Raw genomic sequence first — 20262 nt, 5'->3', positions numbered from 1 at the left:
TCAGTTACTATCATAGCCATCTCACAGTTACAATCCCCAGCGTCACTTTTTGCTCACTTTCTCAACAAATTGTCTCCATTAGCTAGCGTGTATAAGCTAATTTTTTACAATATCAAACACCTGACAGGTAATGAAAGAGGTGTGAACTGATAGTAGTTGTTTTAAGCAAATGACTATTTCCTGTAGCTGCTACATATTGTATATAAAAGCCATTGAGCAATCTGCTTAACTGCTTTTATTGCAGAATATCAACTAATTTTATCGTTACACAGAAACAATATCTAATAAGCAATGTTATAATTACACTGCCCAAATGTGGCCTCAAACCCCAGCAGAAAAGTACAATAATAGAGAAAACATTATCGAGATATTAGTAATCAATCCCTCTGGACCCCCACTAAGGAAAATTTGGACAGAAAATGTTTAAACCTGTTACTTTGATAAAAGGAAATATTGTTGACAAGATGCAAGCCAATGGATGAATGCATATCTAGCATCAGCACAACCACCTTGAAGGCACTTTTTCAAGTAGTAAAGTTGGCATTTGTTCCGACAAGTATTAGCGACTCGCTGTTGAGATAGTTTTTTGCTTGTGTGAGTCCATAACTGATGTTCCATAAGCTCCCAATCAGTCTAAAACCTCTTTCAAAATTGTACCTGCAAATGTATTGTCCGCACAATATAAACAGTTGTTGCACATGATAAATGGACAATATATATATACTGGTTAAAGAACAAGATACTACATACTGAATTGGTTGAGGAAGGGTGGAATACACAATCTTCACATATGGGTTTTTGGTACAAATGTTTTCATCATAATGATACCAGCCGTCAATATATTGAGCATTTCAAACTTTGGGACACCACGTAGTCCATCTCATATATGGCGCAAAGCCAGTTGAATAGATAAGGAAATCGTAAAAGAACTTGCTACAGCTAAATGACAATTGAGTGCAATCAAGTTGCAAGTCTAATTCCTAAGGTCATACAGAATTGGAATGATGTACTCCTTCCATTCCAATTTATGTGACAGTTTGACTCCGCCTGGAGTTTAGAAAAAAGACTTTTGAAACTAGCGGTCTTAAACTTAAACATGCCATAAAATTTGTGTGGCCATAAAACTTTTGAAACTTGTGGTCTAAAACATGACATAACATTTGTATGGCTATAAAGCTTCTCATTGAGGATAAAAAAGGAAAAAAAAAAAAAAAAAAAAGTTAATTTGTTTCCAAATATATAAATATGTCCTTCTTTTTGAAACATACTAATAAGGAAACAATGTCACATAAACTGGAACAGAGGGAGTAGCAATCATTTTGGACACCACCAATCACCTCAGTTGTAAGAGCAATAGAAAAGATACCAAAAACTTGAATAGTAAATTAGATATGTCATGATAGAGTTGTGCAGTTGCAATATCCCATATCCAGTCCTCTGAACTTTGCAGCCCTATCCTCATAAAACCATTATCCCTGATTGCAACACTACAAACTGGCAAATTACCATAGGCAGTATATTCCTCCATCCACCACTTCAAACATCTCGAGCTTCTAGCTCTGCATATGCATATCCGTTAGTCATTAGAGACTTGAAATCTGTTTGCTTCAGCCATAATCCATAGGTGAACCTACTAAGGTTATGGAACAACTAATTAATCCCAGAGTTACCCATCTAAGTCTCACATTTTATTTGATCATTCACAATTTGATAGATCTTACTATGTACGGACAATGTCAATGACTTTGCGCCATATTGAATCTGATTATGGTTTTCCGTCATGTTCAATACCGTAGTTTCAGAAGAGTTACTTCTGTCAGGAATTATGTTATTGGATGTTCTATTTGCCAATGAATATTAATCACAAAACTAAAATTTCTAAATTGTGATCTCAGTTCAGACTTCACAACTGAGACTAGTATGCTAATTGAATATAGCTAAGAATGTTGGAGGCAAAATAAATACAAACTACCGTCATCATGTAGTGGTCTCCATGTTCCTCCTTCACATGAGAGACAAAGGTAACTATTATTGCACTCAACCTTTGATTACATGACGCATGGCAATAAGAGGACGGTGGCTAACAGTACAATCTAAGTGGCATAAACAAGAAGTTTCCTCCTTCACATGAGAGACAGAGGTAACTATTATTGCACTCAGACTTTGATTACGTGAAGCATGGCAACAAGAGGACGGTGGCTAATAGTACAATCTAAGTGGCATAAACAAGAAGCGCCTTAGGAAACAACAGGTTATGAGACACAAGACATGTTAAATTACGAACAGTTTCCTATTTGTGCATCACAGAAGGAACCCTTTCTTACCCACATGTATTCTTCAATGTCATTCAAAAAATTGAGCCTTTATCGCCGCACATCAAACTCCGGTGGCAGCTTTAATGTCGTGCTCTGCCTTACCCTGGAAAAATGACAAAATGCACAGCCTATTGAGTAGCACAAAAGAGCATGACACAACATCTATCTATTATTAAAAGCAGAGGAAAAAGCCTCATCTTAAGCCAAGTGGCAAACTCAAAATTAGCCACATGTACTTATTAACTACTTAACTATTAACTAATAACTAATTAACTAACTGAAAAAAATGCTTCAGAAACTTATGGGTAACCGCAGTAATTTTTAAAAACTCTCCTACGATTTAATTTAATTAAAAAAGAATAACGTGTTTTACTGCAGACTCCTACAACTGATAGAAGAAAAAACAGCAGGAGGTTTTCTCTCTACCGGTGAACAACTGCTTTCTTCCCTCTCCTTATCTAACAGAATGAAAGTTTCTTATCTCTGTGGTAATCGTGCAGCCAAAATCCGACCCACGTTGCGGACTACATTTAAAAAAAAAAAAAAAAAAAAAGTTATCTGAACATCACCAACGCACTGGGAACAAAAGAATATATATTAGAAATCTCTACACAATGATCAGATAATGTGATTTTCTTCTTACAATCTTACTCAGTTCGTTTATTTTTTGTTTTATTTATTTTAGTGGGTTGTTGCACATGTTCAATAATTTATCAACAGTGCCGAGTGCGGCAAAAAGATCGTCTATGTTTGTTGCTAATTTGAAGTGTCGCACAACTGTTGGATCAGCCGGTGATTTGTTGTTATTATAGGAATTTCAAGAGTAAAGATACCTTTTTGAATGACTTCTCAATTTTTTGGGAGAAGTAGAAACTTTTATGTGATCGCTAATATTTTAGTCTTAAGATATTGGATTCAACATATTCTTTTAATCTTCTATTTCTGAGTTTCTACCATTTAGGTTTCTACGTCAATTTTTCCTTTTGGGGGCGGTGTGGGTTTTGGGGAAGGGGTAATGAAATCAAATTCTTAATAGCCAACTCAGTTAAACTTTGTTCACCTATGTTAAATCTCCAAAACGATTACGATTCAAATCCACACAAATTAGGATAGCAGGAACTAACGACTTAAGAAACTTTGCTGAATGTGGTTTGAATGACCCCAATTCGATTTTATTTATTTTTTGGAAAAAAATAAGTTGCTAAGTTCGGTGAATAGGACAATAAATTATGGTGTGGATTAACTTGAGTCCGAGGCAGTAAAAGCTTTAGAGAAAGTAAGTTAATAACAGTGATCATCTGTCTCATGTGTCTGATCATACATCTATAGAACTTGTGTTGAAGTTATGATAATAGGGTCGTTGAGTAATTTTTACTTTGTATCACTAATATAACTGACTATTTAAGTATTTATAAAAGTTTTCTCATTCATTCACTTTCAGAATCACACTAATATCCTTTCTATGTATTTCATTTGATTTACCTTATCAGAAGACGCACTTCATGTGAATTTCTGTTGCACATCTTTTACCTATACAAAAAGGCATTTCATGTGAACTTACCCGTTTAACTAGCTATTCCAAATGATATATATATATATAATGTTCAATAAAGTCAAGCTGGTCCGGTTCAAAAAAAATTATTTGGTATAACAAAAAGGACAGAATGGCATGCAATGAACATTCTGCGAATTCAAGGATTATCACCTTAGTTATTTGTCGTGTTGTGTTTATTGGTCTTTGCGGAAACATATCCTTCTCTATGCACTCTGTTCATGGAACTTTCATTCTTTTGGTTTAGTATCTTTAAGTTTTATTGACAATTTATTCTTTTAATTTAGTTTTTCAATTTTCCATCAGCAATTTCTAGGTTTACACTGTTTTTGTAGGTGTTTTATAACATTGTGACACCTTCATCAGTCAATTGTTGGAGCTGTATGTTGATCTTCCCTAGTCTGCTGAAGATCTTGGTACATATGTGACCTTTTTCAAGAATGCTCCATAATTAGTGAAGGCAGATCAGGTTGAGAGTAATGCACACTTTGGTTCCCATTTCTTTTAGACTTTGTTTTGCTTAATTGCATGCTGACTTCCATTAGATGTTAGGTTTACCTGGTGACTTAATGTTACTACTTTATTACTTCACAATTGAGAAAAGGTTGTTTGCTATATCGAGTTAGGTGACATTTTTTTGGTGTTGGAATTACCAGACCTATTTTTACAACAAAATTAGTGCTTTCCCGTATTGAAGCTTTCCCTTCCACATTTTCCATTATCGCTGTAAGTATATGAATTCAACAAGCTCAGCACTTTAACAAGTCAGTTGGAAAGACATTGGAGTTCCAGGTGAGTTCACTTTTACTCTCTTTCTTCATTTTAGTTCCTTTCCTCTTTCTTATTATGTCTGGATTGTTTAACTAAACTTGAGAATTCAATAAAGGGCCGGGATTGAGGAACACCGAATTAAATGAAACTAGAAATGCCGTCAGGAAGGATAAACAGAGAATGGAGGGAGTACATTTGCGTTTTATATTAGATTTTTGGTTAGCCTTAGTTAGATGAGTAGCAGTGATAATTCATTCTCTTCTGCTGGCTAAAACTTACTGCTGAATGTTCGTTTCTTTGCGTTCAATTACAGCCAGATAGTCTTCTCTTTGCTAAATGATGACCTCTTCGTTTTGGTAACTCACATTGGGTAATGTAAGTAGCGGATGTTAAATGGTAAAGAATAAATATGAAGGGTATAAACTGAACAAGAGAATAAGAATGGAAATATGCACATGGGTATATGAGAAGAATGAAATACTTCTTATCAGTATTTTGTGGTGGAAGGTGGCAGGGGCATCTTCTATCAGAAAAGGTGGGCGGGACATAAATAAATTCATTAAACGGTTAAAGCATTGTTTTTTTAATTTTTATAAAATATAGTTGAAGTTGAAAATTCTACAATTGATCTTACTTGATCAAAAATAAGCTATGCAGTTGACCTAAAAAAGTGAGTTCTGATCTAAAAAAGTGAGTTCTTAGGAACTGATACTTACTGGCTCTTCTCCTCCATATCCATTAATCCATCCACTGATTCAACTGTGGTGATAAACTGTCCAAAGTATTTCATCTCGCTACATTATGAGGTCCATAGCCAGCAATGCTATGTTCTTTCCAAGGCTTGCTGATTTTTAGGAGTATAAAAGAAAGTTAACATTTCCATTTGTTACTTGATGGTATATTAATGTGTCGGAGGCTATTTTTTTTTTTTTTGAGACCGGTAACGTGTGTGTGTGTGTATTAAAAAACCTGCACCATAACAGTGCAGCCATACTCACAAAAATGAAAAACCCCACCATGCTTGGGACTACTGCTTCACAAGGAACTTATCATATCAACTAGTGATTCAGCCTCCTCTACATAGTTTTCTTTACACCAAAAGTGAAACAAATTAAAACAATTCATCTTGATTTTCTGCACAGAATTGCATTTGTCTTCAAAAACTCTATTGTTCCTCTCCTTCCAAATTATCCACCAAATAACAGCTGGAACAAGTTTCCACCAACTCTTTTGTCTTACTGCTGCCCCGTTATAGTTCCAGCACTTCAATAGCTCATGGCTGGTTGCCAGCATAGTCCAACTTAATCCTACCATGTTCAAGAAGAGTTGCCACAATTGTATAGTGAAAGGACAATGTAGAAATAAATGAGAGTTACTTTCTCTGGCTGCATCACACAGAACACATCTAGTGCATAGATGAAAACCTCTTCTCCTTAAGTTTTCCTGGGTGAGACATGCTTCTCTTGCTACCAGCCAAGAGAAACATGAAACCTTATAAGGAGCCTTAGCCTAATGAATTTCCATGGCCACTAATCATATTGTGTATATTGCCTAAGCTGATAATTATATGCTGATTTGACAGTAAAGATACCATTATTGCCTTGTTTCCAGCACAACGAGTCCTCAGATTCTTTAAAACCTTGAAATGGTTCCAAGGTCTTGAACAAATCCGCCGCTCTTTCCAATTCCCAGTCATGTAATAATCTTCTGAAAGTAATATTCCATCCATGCACTCCTTTAGCTGACTCAAGATGCAAGTGTTGCATCTGGTAGAGTAACAATATTATAGAACTCAGGGAACAAATCTTTTAAAGAACCATGCCCAAGCCAGTTGTCATGCCAAAAGAAAATTTTCCTTCCATTGCCCACTTTTAAACTGATATTTTCAGCCAGAGATGGCCACAATGATCTAACTTCAAAGGGGCTATTCATTGTATTAGAGCACCATTGTTCTTCTTGGCCAAATTTATCATGCACAAACCTCCTCCATAATGCATTGGCCTCCATGTTATATCTCCATAACCACTTCATAAGTAAGCTTTGATTTTGGATTTTGGGATCTCTAATGCCAAGTCCTCCATCGTTCTTACTGGTGTTAATGTGTCGGAGGCTTTATTGTCTTGGTATTTTTGACCTTTCTGAATACTTTAATGTACTGAGTTGGATGACCCAAGGCGAAATGTTGATTTACACCAGGCTTGGTTTATCGTTCTTCGGTCATAGTTGCAGTGCATTCACTTTTGGAATGACACGCTAAAGATGCACACAAGTTTTTTAGAGTCTCCTAATGTGAGGAAAAAAAAGTTATCCACTGTTCATGTTTTTTGATCTATTCATTTGTCGTGATTTCATACTTATATTTTTCCCTCTTCTGAAACAGGATCATACCAAGTTGAGGAAAAAGAAGAAGATCAGATACTAAAGGTATGAACTATTGAAGCAGAATTGTGGCTTTAGTTATTGATTTTTAGTAGTTGGCTTCAAAACTGGGAAGTTGAATAAGAAAGCTACTCCATCAAGACGGTGAACATCATATTAACCAATTAATAAGAGAAGTTCCGCAACTTAACGAATCTTTTCTTGATCTTTCTCTTTAAAAAGAATTGGTTGAGGATTTCACCTTTGTAATTACCTATTTTGAAATTTGAATGTTTGATTTGTTCTTCATACATATCAGTGTTTGTAAATTCGATGAATTTTTGGGTTTTCTGTATGTTATGTAGTTTGGGGAGCATATAAAAGCTTGAAGAATTGAAGTGAAGTTTGACGATTAGAGCTTTGATTTCTGTACTATTGTTCCATTCAGCCTGTTATACCATCTGTTCAAATTTTTTTGGCTCTTTTGGAACCATACACTAGGTCATCACGAACAAGCACTTTTCGTTCTAACCATAACTTTTCCGTGCAACTTTGTGGTTTCACTATTCTCCACGAAAAACATATTATGATTTATTTTCTTTGAAACGATCCGCGCATCGCGCGGGTACATATACTAGTTATGACATAAAAAATCTATCAAAATTTCCAGAGTATAAAGTAATAATTATTTTAAAGATCGATCTTATTTATCAGAAGAAGAAGAGATGAAAGATCGATCATTCACTTAAGTAAAGGGACATATTCAGTTCGGTCGAGGTAGTGGCCTAATTACGAGCATACTGGTTGATACAATTGTCTCGTTTCAGGCTTCAGTTTCACTGAGAGAGAGAGAGAGACGGAGAAGTGAAAGCTGTTTCATCACAAATACTACAACAAAAGAATTACAAGGAGGAAAGCACGACAATCTCAGGTAAATGACAAACCTCAGATGGACTGCTTCGAACCTTCCTTGTAGGGGTTCGCATGGTGACAAACTCCTCTGCTGATGTAGGGTGAATACCCACAGTGGCATCAAAGTCCGCTTTGGTCAACCCGGCTTTGACTGCAACCGCAAATCCCTTGAAGTTTCATGATGACAAAAAACATTACACATATATTTTATAATTAATCTGAAATATGCACCAAAGAATTAAATGGAAATTGCAACCTGAACAATTTCTGGTGCATCTTCTCCACACATGTGCAACCCCAGAACTTTGCTTGACTTTGCACATACTATTAGTTTCATGAAGACCCGATCTGGAAGACCAGAAATAGTAGCCTTTAATGGCCTAAAATTTGCTGTATAAACATCAATGTCACCATATTCTTCGATGGCCTGCAAAACAATCCAAATCATTAATCATATTAATTAATTGTCAACTCACAAGTTCTCGCTATTATACCTCTTCTTCCGTCAGACCAACTAGTCCAATAGGCGGTTGGGAAAATACTGCACATGGTACATTCCTATTTGGGAGAATAGAACACTCAGATCAGAGAGCAGTTATAGAATTTTCTTTTAAAACAAACTAAAATTCAGCTGTAAAAGCTTATGCATTTGACATGGTAGAACGACGGCTCATGAAGCACATTGTAACAATTTGTAGTCGAAAATAATTGGACAATGTGCATCTTTGACAGTCCTTACCAAACTTTTAAGTCATCAGATGAATTCTCAGAAGAAAGGAGACGTACCTATAATCGGGTTTTGTGGGTTCATCAGCAAAAATAGTTTTTGCCAAAGCTCCTCCCTCCATCAAAGCAACGGGAGTTAAATTAATTCTATCAGTAACATCTCCAACTGCCCAAATTGATGGCACTGATGTACGAGAATACTCGTCAACCTGTAAAAACAATTCGGAAATGAAACTCTCATTCAAGAACACATGCACTAGATAGTTCTAGCAAATTAGGGGGGAAAAAAAAGGAGAGAAAGGCAGTCACCTCTATGGCTCCATTCTTTGTCATTTTCACTCCCACTGTATCTAATCCTAAATTCTGCAACGTGTTCAAACAAAAAGAAACTTAAGTAATTGGTGATTACAACTTGAATAGAACAACAACAACATACCCAGTAAATTTCCACAAGTGGGGTCTGGGGAGGGTAGAGTGTACACAGACCTTACCCCTACCTTGAGGAGATAGAGAGGCTGTTTCCGAAAGACCCCCGGCTCAAATGACACATAACAAGGAAGTTAGAAAAATACAATGCAGAATTAGAAAGGCATAGCAAGTAAGACATAACCAACAATAGAGAAGCAACATAGCATCCAGAGCAAAATAAACTGCCTGAATAATGCTAATACTATCTACCCACCAAGCCTATCCCACAGGAGAGTGAGAAAACCCTCTAACCTTCTACCCTAATCCGCAACCTCCAATACCTTCCTATCTAAGGTTATGTCCTTGGTATGGTTACAACCTGAATATCCAATCAAATCCAATAAAAGAAACCACGTGTTGAAAAACGATGATGAAAGCAGTAATAAGAGAAATGATATACTTTGAGATAATATGATGCCATTACATCATCAACAATATCAAAGAACAAATAACGATGGAGTTGATATGAAAATAGAAGCAAACTAATCACCTTTACAGGAACACTAGTCAAATCAAATAATTCAAACCCCCACCCCCCAAAAAAAAAAAAAAAACCTGACTGGCCTTGGCAATCTCGCACCACCCAAAGAGGGGATGGGGAAGAGATCTCAAAAGAAGGTGCATAGAAGAACTTCTTCTCGTTGAAGTACCTTGGGATTCACTGCATTAAATGTGATAAGAGCAAGCTTTCACAGGCATGAGAGGGTTTTGCGTTTAATATTGCCAACTTTGCGGGGAGGGAGAGTGGTTGGCTATGAGGAGAAATTATCATGCTCTTCCTCCACAATGTTTCAATCGAGGTCAGTATTGTATTGAACTAGAACCACCCTAGCAATTAACTGCATTAACCTATGAGGTCTATCAGAGATAAGCTACCAACAGGAAGCAGAATAAACCTTTGTATTTGGTCTTCGTCCTGTTGCAAACATGATATGAGAGAAACCTTCAACCGTTCCTCTGGTAGTCTTTAATGACAGTGAGCCATCTGCTGACTTGACAATAGCCTGAGGCGACTCCTCGGTATGGAACTCAATTCCTCTCAATGACATCTGTTCACCAACAAAATCCCTGATCTGCATATATAAAAGAAGTTGAGTGCAACATCAAGATTTTGGATTATGAGAGAAGTTAATTAACAAAAAGTACTCCGAATGTCGAGAAAAATGACTCACTTCTTCATCAAAGCCTCTCAGAACCTTCTTTTGTCTTATAAAAACGTGGACCTCACTTTTCAAGCCATTGAAGATTCCAGCAAATTCAAGTGCAATGTAACCGCCTCCAACAATGGCAATTTTGTTAGGCTTCGTTGGCAAATCAAGGGCAGCATCAGAATCTATAGCATACTCGCTTCCAGGAATGTCTGGAATAAATGGGCGGCCCCCAACTGAAATTAGTATGTTCTTAGCCGAGTAGAGTTTTCCATCCACATCCACCGTATGAGGATCCACAACCTGAAAGTACAGTCAAACACAAGGTAATGTGCTTTAACTTGAAGCCTTACACAAGGTAATATGCTTTAACTAGTAACATTTCCCAACCTTTCCTCGCCCTTCAATCAGTGTAACATTGGCATTCTTCAGAATATTTTTGTAAATACCCGTTAGCCGCTGCAACTCGGCATTTTTATTAGCAATGAGGGTGCTCCAATCATGTTTAGGTTCCGCCTCATAACTCCATCCGAAACCACAACTCTCCTCAAACTCATGAGAATATTTTGATGCGTACACGAGTAATTTCTTGGGTACACATCCACGAAGCACACACCTTTATTAGAGAAACCAAGAAACGATTAAATTTAATAAAAACAATATTCTTTATGTTACACTTTATATAAAATTACTACTCCCTTAATTTTAATTCATATGATTTTCTTTTCATTTTGGGATGGCCCAAGATGTTTGACACCATTCTATTTCTATACAACATTCACAATTATCAAGAATTCAATATATTAAACTATTCTGATTTTATAATTTCATGTGATGTTTTCACTTTTCACTATCAAACTAGTTTTTCAATCATTACAACAATATTTTTTCTTCTAATGTCACTGATACAATACAGAAGTCAACTAATATTTTAAACTACATACCTAGTAAAAACGGTCATATAAAATAAAATGGAGACTGAGGAAATCAAACAATTCTTTTTTTTTTAATTATGATTCTCTAAAAATTATTTGGATACATTAAGATAGAAAACTAGGATTTAAAGCACTTACTTTTTTATAGGCGAAGTGTAACTTTATTGAAATACCAGTGAATGCTGTGAGAGGTTACCACCAAAAGATGAGCCATTACAAGTTATGTAAACGCACTAAGAAAGTCACCAATATCCAAGCCAAGCTATCATTCCGACTGGAAACACCTTTATTTTTTATCTTTTTGATAACTGTGGTGTCCGGTCCAGCTTCCGCGCACCCCGACTAATTCCACATGTACATACTAACTCCCACCAATACAGGTACCGGATAACTCTGTCGGCCTAGGTATTTGACCATCAAACTCCAGTATTATTTTGGGGACAGGAGTGCTCTCAGCTACCCAATATTAGCTTCTCTACTCCACAATAATAAGAAAAGTTCTTGCTTTTCCTTTAAATCTCTTCCATCTGTTAACACAAAATTTTGAGACTAGGAATATTTGAGTTTCTCCTTCGTCTGCTCATTTGGACCATGGCCATTTCGATCTGTCAGATACGAAACAAGCCCAACAAAAACTCACTGGGTTTCGTATCATTCGCGACAACCTGGCCTAAATGGACTGATTCCAATATCCATTTCAAAGGATTGGATAAGATAGAATGATTATCGTGCCTGACCAAGTCATTATACAAGTAACTGCCTCTCCGTTAGGGCTGGCCATAAATTACGAAAACCGAATTACAGAACCGAACCAGGAATTCTGGTAATCGGGATTCGGTAATTCGGTATTCAGTACAGTATTCGGGAATAAAATTTCAGAATTACGGTATTCGGGTTTGCTACGAGCCTACGAGACATTAGGCCCGTTCGGTATCCGGGATATCCCGAATACCTAATTATTTGGTATCTTGCCCCTGTTACACGCACTCTCTGCTATCTTTGGTGAGATTACCCGGTTATATTTGCTTAAAGTAGTGTTTTCTTAAGATTTGGTAGTCAATACTTGCGATGACATTTCCATGCATGGTTGTGTGTAAGTTATGTCATCATTTCCAATTATATACAAGTAAATCCCCAAACCAGTTGGTATTGAGCACCTAATAAGTGCAGTAAAATTAGGTGTTGGTCCAATACCGAGATTAAGGCTCAATTAGCATTCCAGTATGAAGCCACAAGGCACGACGAACCTTTCGTTAGAGATGCAAAGAACTTCACTGAACTCTTTCTATTTGACTTCTAACTGCAAAGTCAATCTAGGAAAATGACCAGTGCATATGGCAAGGAGTCATGGATAAGTGTGCAAACACGTTAACTCCATGGAAGAAACAATACTTGTCTCTTTGGACGGAATTCCCACCTACTTAATGTCATTACTTCCAATTCCTTATGCGGTGGAGAAAAGCTGAGTTCGATGAGAAATCAATTTCTAGGGGAAGGGAACTCAAAGAATAAAAAGATGCATTTGGTTTGATGGCAAAAGGTAACAAGAGATAAGGAGGGAGCTGGAATGGGAGTTAGAAATTTGAAATTGCACAACAAGAGCCTACTGTTCAAATGGTTATGGAGGTACAATGCAGAAACCTGCCATGTGGAAAAAATTAATCGATGCCAAATATGACAAACATGATATCTGGAGAGCTGGTCCAGTCCCCGTTTTGGATAGAGGTGGAGTTTGGAGGAATATAAGCAAATTATGGACAGAATTCCAAAAGTGTATATTACTCACTTTTTGGAGGTGGCCAGCATACCCTTAATGCTGAGGAATACAACGTTACCAGTTTCCCAAAAAAAAAAAAAAAAAAGAATTCCAGAAGTGTATAAGAATAGAGGTGAGCAATGGTTGCAAGATTAAATTCTGGACAGATGTCTGGGCAGGAAATGAATGCTTTAAAACAAAATTTCCAGTGCTGTATAACTGTTCAACAAACAAGGAAGGATTTCTGGTTGAATTCTACTCAAATTCAGGATGGCAGATCAATTCTAGGAGAGGATTAAATGACTGGGAGATAGAGGAGTTCTGTCAATTGTTACAGCAGTTAAATACTACTGTTTTGGTGGACAATAGAGCAGATACTCTGATTTGGACTGCTAGCAAGGACAAGAAATTTTCTGTCAAAACTAGTTATAAAAACTTGCAGAAGCAAGATGGGCAATGGGATGTAATGTGGCCATGGAAAATGCTCTGGAAGACAAAGGCTCCAACCAAGGTTGCATGCTTTGGATGGATTGCTTCTTTGGACGCCTGTTTAACCCACGACAACCTACAAAAGAGAGGTTTTGCATTGGGTAATAGATGCTTTCTAGGTGAGAAAGCTCAGGAGACTGTGAATCATCTTCTTCTCCATTGTAAGTTTTCAAGGCAGTGCTGGAATCTCTTTTTGAGTATATGCGGTGTAGCCTGGGTGATGCCGCACAATGTTAAGAACCTGCTGGTATGCTGGCAGAATCAGAAGACAACGAAAAGGCTGAAGCAGATTTGGAAAACAATCCCACTCTGTATTTTATGGACTTTATGGTTGGAGAGAAATAAGAGATGCTTTGAACGCAAAAAGAGTCACATATCAGTGGTAAAAAAACAAGTGTATCCAGTATTTGTACTATTGGTGTAAGGAGGGTTTGTTAGAGGATATGGATCAATATCTTGATTTCCTAGAGTTGTTAGGGAGAAGCATGTAATGGTTGATTGGTCTGCGTTCATCTTTCAGTTGTAATTTCTGTACCAGCTTGGTACTTCATTAATAAAATTTACCCTACCTTTATCAAAAAAATAAAAAAAAGTCAATGTAGGAAACTCTACTTGACAGTTGAAAGCATTATGCAACAATCACCATTGGTTAGTACTTGTCTTTTTAAGATACATTGCTGACTAGTTGAGCAACAATCAATAACTGAACTGTAACAAGAACATGAGTTCTATCAAGAAGGCAGTTCTATACAATCCAGTTCAAATTGGGAATAGAAATATTAAAACTACACTTATGAGTTATGACCATAATTTATCTAGAAAGAAGTTCAACTTTCACTTGCTAATACATTTGATCAGACTGATCACATCTCGACATTCTTTCAGACAGATTAAAATGTACCATTGTAAACAATGTTGCCAAAAAGCTCGATCAAAAAGCAAAAGAATGAACTAAGAGCCTGTTTGGATGGGCTTAAAAAAAACTACCCCAACTTATTTTTTTTGGCTTATAAGCTGCTTTAGATAAGCTAAGCCAAATGGGCCCAATTATTTTTTTAGGCTTATTTTAAAACAAAATGGCTTTAAGCTGGCCAGCCAAACACTCAAAAAAGTTATAAGCCAATCCAAACGGGCTCTAAATGTCAAATTCACAAGTCTCAATGTACTTGCGGATACGCCATCAGATTACTCTTTCTACAACCTTTTAGCCTAGACACATCCAAACTTCATTAACCAGTCTCAATTTACTTCATGGCTCCTAAAGTAAATAATGCTTTATTATTAATAGTTGCTCTCTTGAATGGTAAATCCTGAATACCGTCGGGATTTACCGAACCGAAGTTTGATTTACCGAGCCGAATTGAACTTATACGGTTCGGTATTTGGTATCTACTTTCAATTACCAATTACCGAACCTGAACTTTGGAAATACCGAGCCGAATACCGAACGCCCACCCCTACTCTCCGTAGAGAATGGCAGAAGACAACTTCAGTTGAAGGTGAAGACAGTTGGCCAACTTAGAGTTAACGCAGTCAGTCGACGTGAAAAGGAGACAACCAACTACGACAGTATTAACTGAAAAATCCGATCTTTTAGAGAAAAAATCGGAGTACAATAGGAAGTTGTTTAGGCCCATAAAGGCTAGACCCGTAGATAAAAAATAGGACATTTTGTACATAGAATGAATACCATTCATTGTCCAGCATACATGCAACATGCATATTCTTTCACCTAAGTTGATTCCTTTCGTTCCTTTATCACCTTTCTTTACAGTCTTTTTTTTTTTCTTTGGGAAGATCTATGTCGATGAAAACTTGCTGCCACGATTACATTCCAATTTACAACTTTCTTAACAACACAGGCATTTACCACCTTACCGTACATACTATTTTCTTATATTCATGCTAATCATAGTCTAGTTACCCAAAGACAACCTCACTATCCCCAGAGCATTATGAAGGACTTTTGATATTAAGATCTTTCGCGAAGTGATCCTGGAACCATAGTAGAGGTACAGAATTCCCTACTCAAGCTAATCATCAATTCATTTATGAATCACATAGCTCATCCAGTTCAATCAACTCAGAAACATTAGCAACAATATCATAAGACAACAGTATACTTAGCTCAAGACATAGTTGAGACAGATAAAATAGTTCAAAATCAGCCATCTACTCCACTACTCTATAATTAGACAATTTTTTTCTTGATTTTGCTTCACATAATTCCCTATATAATAATAAAGATGGCATTTTTACTACTAGAAAGTAAAAAAAAGGGGTAAGTAAATAGTTGACTCACGTGCCACCAACGCCACCAGTAGAATCAGAAGAAATAGTAGAGAAAGGCATCTCACAAACAGCAACATTAGCCCCAAAATTAGATGCAAAACGTGAAGCCCTAACTCCACCACTACCTGCACCTATTGTAAACAAGTCAAAGTCGTAGTGACGTGGAGGGTCACCATTGGATGATGATGATGATGATGACTCAGCACGAGGGGTAGTGAATCGACGGCCATAAGATAATGATGATGATGGGGTAATACGGGGTTTGATGAAGGGGTTGTTATTAGAGAGAGAAAGAAGAGAGAAGGAAGAGAATTTGGTTTTGTAGAGAGTGTGAAAAGTTGGAGATGAAAGAGTTGTGCTGAGTTTTGGTGTGCTTAGGGATGTCGCCATGGCTGGGCGAAGTTTTATGTGTTTTTGTGGTGACAGATGTATATATATATGGGAAACCAAGATTCTTGAAATATCCCAAAATAGGTGTTCAAACTAAAATTCTCTTACCTTTCTTTTATTTATTTGTTTATTTATTATTGGGAAATTGACTAACTTTCCATCTGGATTATTTGATTTATACAATAAAGGGAAAAGGGCCAAAAATACCCTAAACTATAGAGAAAGGGCCATTTTTACCCTCCGTTTGGAAATGGGGTCAAATATACCTCCGTTCATAAATTGGGTCGTATATACCCGTAAAGACTAACAGACCACCATGTCATCCTTTAACCTATTTTAATCTTATTTAATTGGTGATACGGACTGTCACGTTGGAATAAACCTACTCCTCCCTTTTGTTATATGTCTTCTTCTCCATCAAACTACCCCCGTTAATTTTTCAACCCAAAAATGCCCATGTCGCTAACAATTACCCTAACTCGGATGAAAATAGCTAATTTTGCCATTATTCGAAGTAGATTAAATCCTCTGTTCCTATATTTTATGGGCAAACTTAGCTTTCTTGCTATTTATAATAAGATTATGTCATTTTGAGCACTTATTTCGAATTTAATTTTTTATTTCAGGTGTAATTGAGAGATTCAAAATTAAAATTTATTTCAATAATTTATTGGCCTCAATATCATGGTAGAAGTATGAGAGTCAAATACCTAATGTCAGCTGCAACTTAAACGGAAGATAAACATCATACGTTACATGGTGTTTTGACTATGTTAAGTTTGTCAAAGTTAATTTGAATTCGTGTTACCTCTTTTGGGCAATTCGCAGAATTGCCCTTCGTTTGGGGTGATCTTTAAATTTTGCCCCTCATATTTGAAATCTTTAAATTTTGCCCTTCGCATAAACCCATAGTGTTCCGAGGTGCTCGAACATAAACAAAATTTTAAAAAAATTCGTAAGGCAAGTTTAAATTTCATTATGCCCCCAACTAAGATACATTTGTGAAGGAATTACCAAAGTTATCTTAACCTGGCATACTTACGCTTTAAATGCGATTTAAGATAAGACCTTTCTGGGATCCTAAGATAACTTTGATAATTCATTCAAAAGTTTATGTCTGATCCGCATAAAATTTTGCCCATTAAAAGTATGCCCCCACCTAAGCATAACTTTTAGAAGGAATACCAAAAAGTTATGTCGATAACTTATGCCTCATGGGCGGCACTTAGCGTATAAGATGTATACGTCCCATAACTTTGATAATTCCTTCACAAAGTTATGCCTAGTCCGCATAAAAGTTGCCCGTTAAAAGATGCCCCGCGCTTTCTAAGATAATCCTCAAAGGGCTTAATTATCAGGGCCGGACCCTTATGATACTTACGGGGGGGGTCCGCCTTATAAGGTACGCGAGTATGTCGGGTCCGCATAAAACGGTAATTCCTTAACAAAAGGCGTACGCCGTCCCATACACGCGACCCAAACCTTGTCTTGCGATTTTTTTTTTAATTTATGCTTGAGCGGGGGTTCGAACTCAGAACCTCATTATTTCGGCGCGAAAGCTCAAAGTTGCAATGCGATGAAAAATTAAAGACCAAAGAATATGTAGGGCATAATTTAAAGACTACAAATATGAAAAAGAAAATTTAAAGACCATTTAAAAGAAGAAAAAAAAAAAAATGACCTCTTTTTTCCTATTTTTATTAGAGATTATAAAGTGGATAAAATAATAGGTCCATTTTGAGTGATTTTTTTTTTTTTTAAGAAAAAGTTTAGTGACTCTTGTGATATTTAAGTAAAATTGAGTAGTTTCTTATTTCAAAAATTAATTTGATAACTCTAGCATTTATGAAGTATCTCTCCAGACGGATGCCAATGTGAGACTGTATAGATATCTACAAAAATCCGTCTTTCGCTTGATAAAATGAAAATGAATAATCATGAGGTAAGTTGAATTCGAGCTGGAGTAAAATTCTTGCCGAGTAACAATTTTAAAAGAAATATATTGTGATTCAAATTTTGATTTGATTAGGCCATAAATTGATAAAGTTCTTCCCGAGGGTCAATTTATGTCATTACGCCCTGGCAAAAAATCTTTGCTGAAGCTCTTTTGGTACATCAGTACATGTACATTGTAAATGTAAAGGCTAACGCATAGAAACAAGAATATATTAATTCAGAATTTGATTTGATGACTTAAAACTCTAGTCTTATAAAGAAGATAAGAAAAGAGAGAAAAGGTCGAGTACTCCGTAATAACTGAATTTCTTTAAACAATACAAAACTGAATTTGTGGATTAATTATCAAAAAAGTGAAAAGCTCCCGAGTCTCTCTAGGCACATATAGTTTTTGTTAAAATAATTGCATTGTTTTAGACGGGGTCTAGACAACTTCATCTTTCTTTCTCCAAATCACTAGTTGTGTTTAGTGTTGTAACTTCTAATGTATCTCAAATCGAAGGAGGTGTCGAAAGAGGGGAAAGAAAAATACTCAAAAGACTTCAATTGAAGAGTCGGCAGATACAACATCAAAATAAGTACTTAAATTGATTATAGTATCACATAATACACAACAATTTAAAGGAGCTAATTAATTAAGCTTAAAGGGACAATCCAGATTCTTCATCCTCATCAAGGCCAGAAGTGTAAACAGTGTAGAGAGACCAAATCAAACCAAAGACACCAAAAAGGATCCAACCAAGAAGGTTGTTGCTAAGCCCAAATGGAAGCCCAGTTCCTTCAGTGCTCATTCTTTCATCCACAAGAGCCATCGCTGCTGGGTTTGACATGCTTGCTGCTACTGCTGCTGCCATCAATGATTCTCCCATTCCCAACTTTGATTCTGCCTTTGGCTTTCCCTCCATTGAGCATCTCACCTTTCCAACCTTGCTCATCGATGGCAATCCTGAATAATAAGCACACGCAGATTCAGTATTTAAACTTGATGGGTTTAAAGTTCTGAGTACTTCCAAAATATAAGTTCAATAGTTATACTAATTTTTAGGGGATGGTTACGTTTTTGGGCCGTTTGAAAAAATAGCAGCCGACAAATGTATATATTTTGTATATTAAGTATAAATATACATATAATATACATATTATATACATATATTATATACATCAATATACGTATAATATACATTAATGTGTATGTTTTGTATATTTTGACTAGCACATAGCTATGGTGTATGTTAAAAATGAAGGTTTCAAATGAATTGACGTTCTAGGTCCGTCTCTGATAAGAAGAACACATATGCTCATGGACCTTGGAACTAAATTTATGTCCAAAAGCTAACTTATGAGGTGATATTGTCCAATACTATATATAAAAGACTAATAATACCTTTCCAAATGATGTGTGAACTCAAAATTGTTCTCTAACCTAACCAATGAATGATAGACATGCTTAGGAACGAATTTACCTTCAGTAATCGAATTAGATCGATATGCCTTCAACTCTTTAAGATTGAGAATTAATGTGACGAACTAATGCTACAATTTATGCATATTTCAGCATAACTGCTGTTAACATTATCATATTTTTGGCTTACATGAAAATTTAGTTAAACACGAACACAGGGCAGTTTGAACATGAAAAAGTATTCAGTATTTGAAAATAATTCATTAGATCAAACTGATGAAAACTAGAAATTAACATACCAAGAACAGATGAGGGGCGGGATACAGACCCCTTTTGCACGAGGGCGGCACGTGCCACTGAAGAAGTTGTGGTGCAAGCGCTGATGGTGGCCATTTGAGAGAATGATCAGAGCTTGGAAGGACACACTCTTGACAAATAAGAAAGGCTATCAGTTTAGTTTATTCATGCACACATATTGGAAGGAAATATAGAAAATTAATAATCTCAGTTGAAAAAGCATAACCACACCCAACATGGATTATTTGGATTGCTCCTTATCTCTTGTGAGCCAATTATATTCAGCCATGTTTCATGTCATCTAATACTGACCACTATTTAATTTGTTTATGAAGTGGACCAACGAGCTAGATCCACTCAAAACAGATATAATTCACCAATAGTAATAAAGGTTTCGTTGCCAGGTATCAGTGTCAGTCTTTCTTTTTCATTTGATAGGTGAAAGATAAATCACATTGTCGTTTTATGGAAGAAAAAATACTACTCCAAATATAT

The 20262-nt window shown here is 36.3% G+C and overlaps 2 protein-coding genes across 8 annotated transcripts; both read right to left on the bottom strand.

Moving 5' to 3' along the window:
• Positions 1–212: 212 nt before the first annotated feature.
• On the bottom strand, positions 213–16125 carry LOC132051231 (glutathione reductase, chloroplastic). 7 transcript variants are annotated; one of them, XR_009413642.1, is made up of 13 exons: positions 15733–16125; positions 10641–10866; positions 10275–10553; positions 9999–10175; positions 8944–8997; positions 8695–8843; positions 8403–8466; positions 8165–8335; positions 7941–8075; positions 3798–3845; positions 2325–2418; positions 1507–1559; positions 213–657 (listed from the first exon to the last, which is right to left on the bottom strand). XR_009413642.1 is itself a non-coding variant. In XM_059442485.1 (11 exons), exons 1-10 carry the CDS (start codon positions 16110–16112, stop codon positions 2377–2379), a joined length of 1677 nt encoding a protein of 558 aa, XP_059298468.1. In that variant the 5' UTR covers positions 16113–16125; the 3' UTR covers positions 213–657; positions 2329–2376. The 7 variants fall into 7 exon arrangements, 1 of the variants encoding a protein (XP_059298468.1); XR_009413643.1 differs by lacking the exon at positions 1507–1559; XR_009413646.1 differs by lacking the exon at positions 1507–1559 and having other exon boundaries at positions 2329–2418.
• Positions 16126–18630: 2505 nt separating this feature from the next.
• LOC132051219 (photosystem II reaction center W protein, chloroplastic-like) lies at positions 18631–19953 on the bottom strand. The gene is made up of 2 exons (XM_059442475.1): positions 19770–19953; positions 18631–19014 (listed from the first exon to the last, which is right to left on the bottom strand). Exons 1-2 carry the CDS (start codon positions 19861–19863, stop codon positions 18710–18712), a joined length of 399 nt encoding a protein of 132 aa, XP_059298458.1. The 5' UTR covers positions 19864–19953; the 3' UTR covers positions 18631–18709.
• Positions 19954–20262: the final 309 nt, after the last annotated feature.

Source organism: Lycium ferocissimum, chromosome 1, assembly GCF_029784015.1.
Source record: "Lycium ferocissimum isolate CSIRO_LF1 chromosome 1, AGI_CSIRO_Lferr_CH_V1, whole genome shotgun sequence".
NCBI classification, from domain to species: Eukaryota; Viridiplantae; Streptophyta; class Magnoliopsida; order Solanales; family Solanaceae; genus Lycium; species Lycium ferocissimum.
Note: the sequence above shows the minus strand (reverse complement) of the source record. Positions and strands in the feature narration are given on the sequence as shown.

Bases quoted from the DNA above. Each gene is read 5' to 3' on its own strand.
- LOC132051231 (XM_059442485.1), bottom strand. From the start codon at position 16,112: ATGGCGACATCCCTAAGCACACCAAAACTCAGCACAACTCTTTCATCT. The intron at 10,176-10,274 runs GTGAGTCATTTT...TTATATATGCAG, and splicing joins TGAGAGGCTTTGATGAAGAA to ATCAGGGATTTTGTTGGTGA. The intron at 8,844-8,943 runs GTGACTGCCTTT...TTGTTTTTACAG, and splicing joins CAAAGAATGGAGCCATAGAG to GTTGACGAGTATTCTCGTAC.
- LOC132051219 (XM_059442475.1), bottom strand. From the start codon at position 19,863: ATGGCCACCATCAGCGCTTGCACCACAACTTCTTCAGTGGCACGTGCC. The intron at 19,015-19,769 runs GTATGTTAATTT...CTTATTATTCAG, and splicing joins CCGCCCCTCATCTGTTCTTG to GATTGCCATCGATGAGCAAG.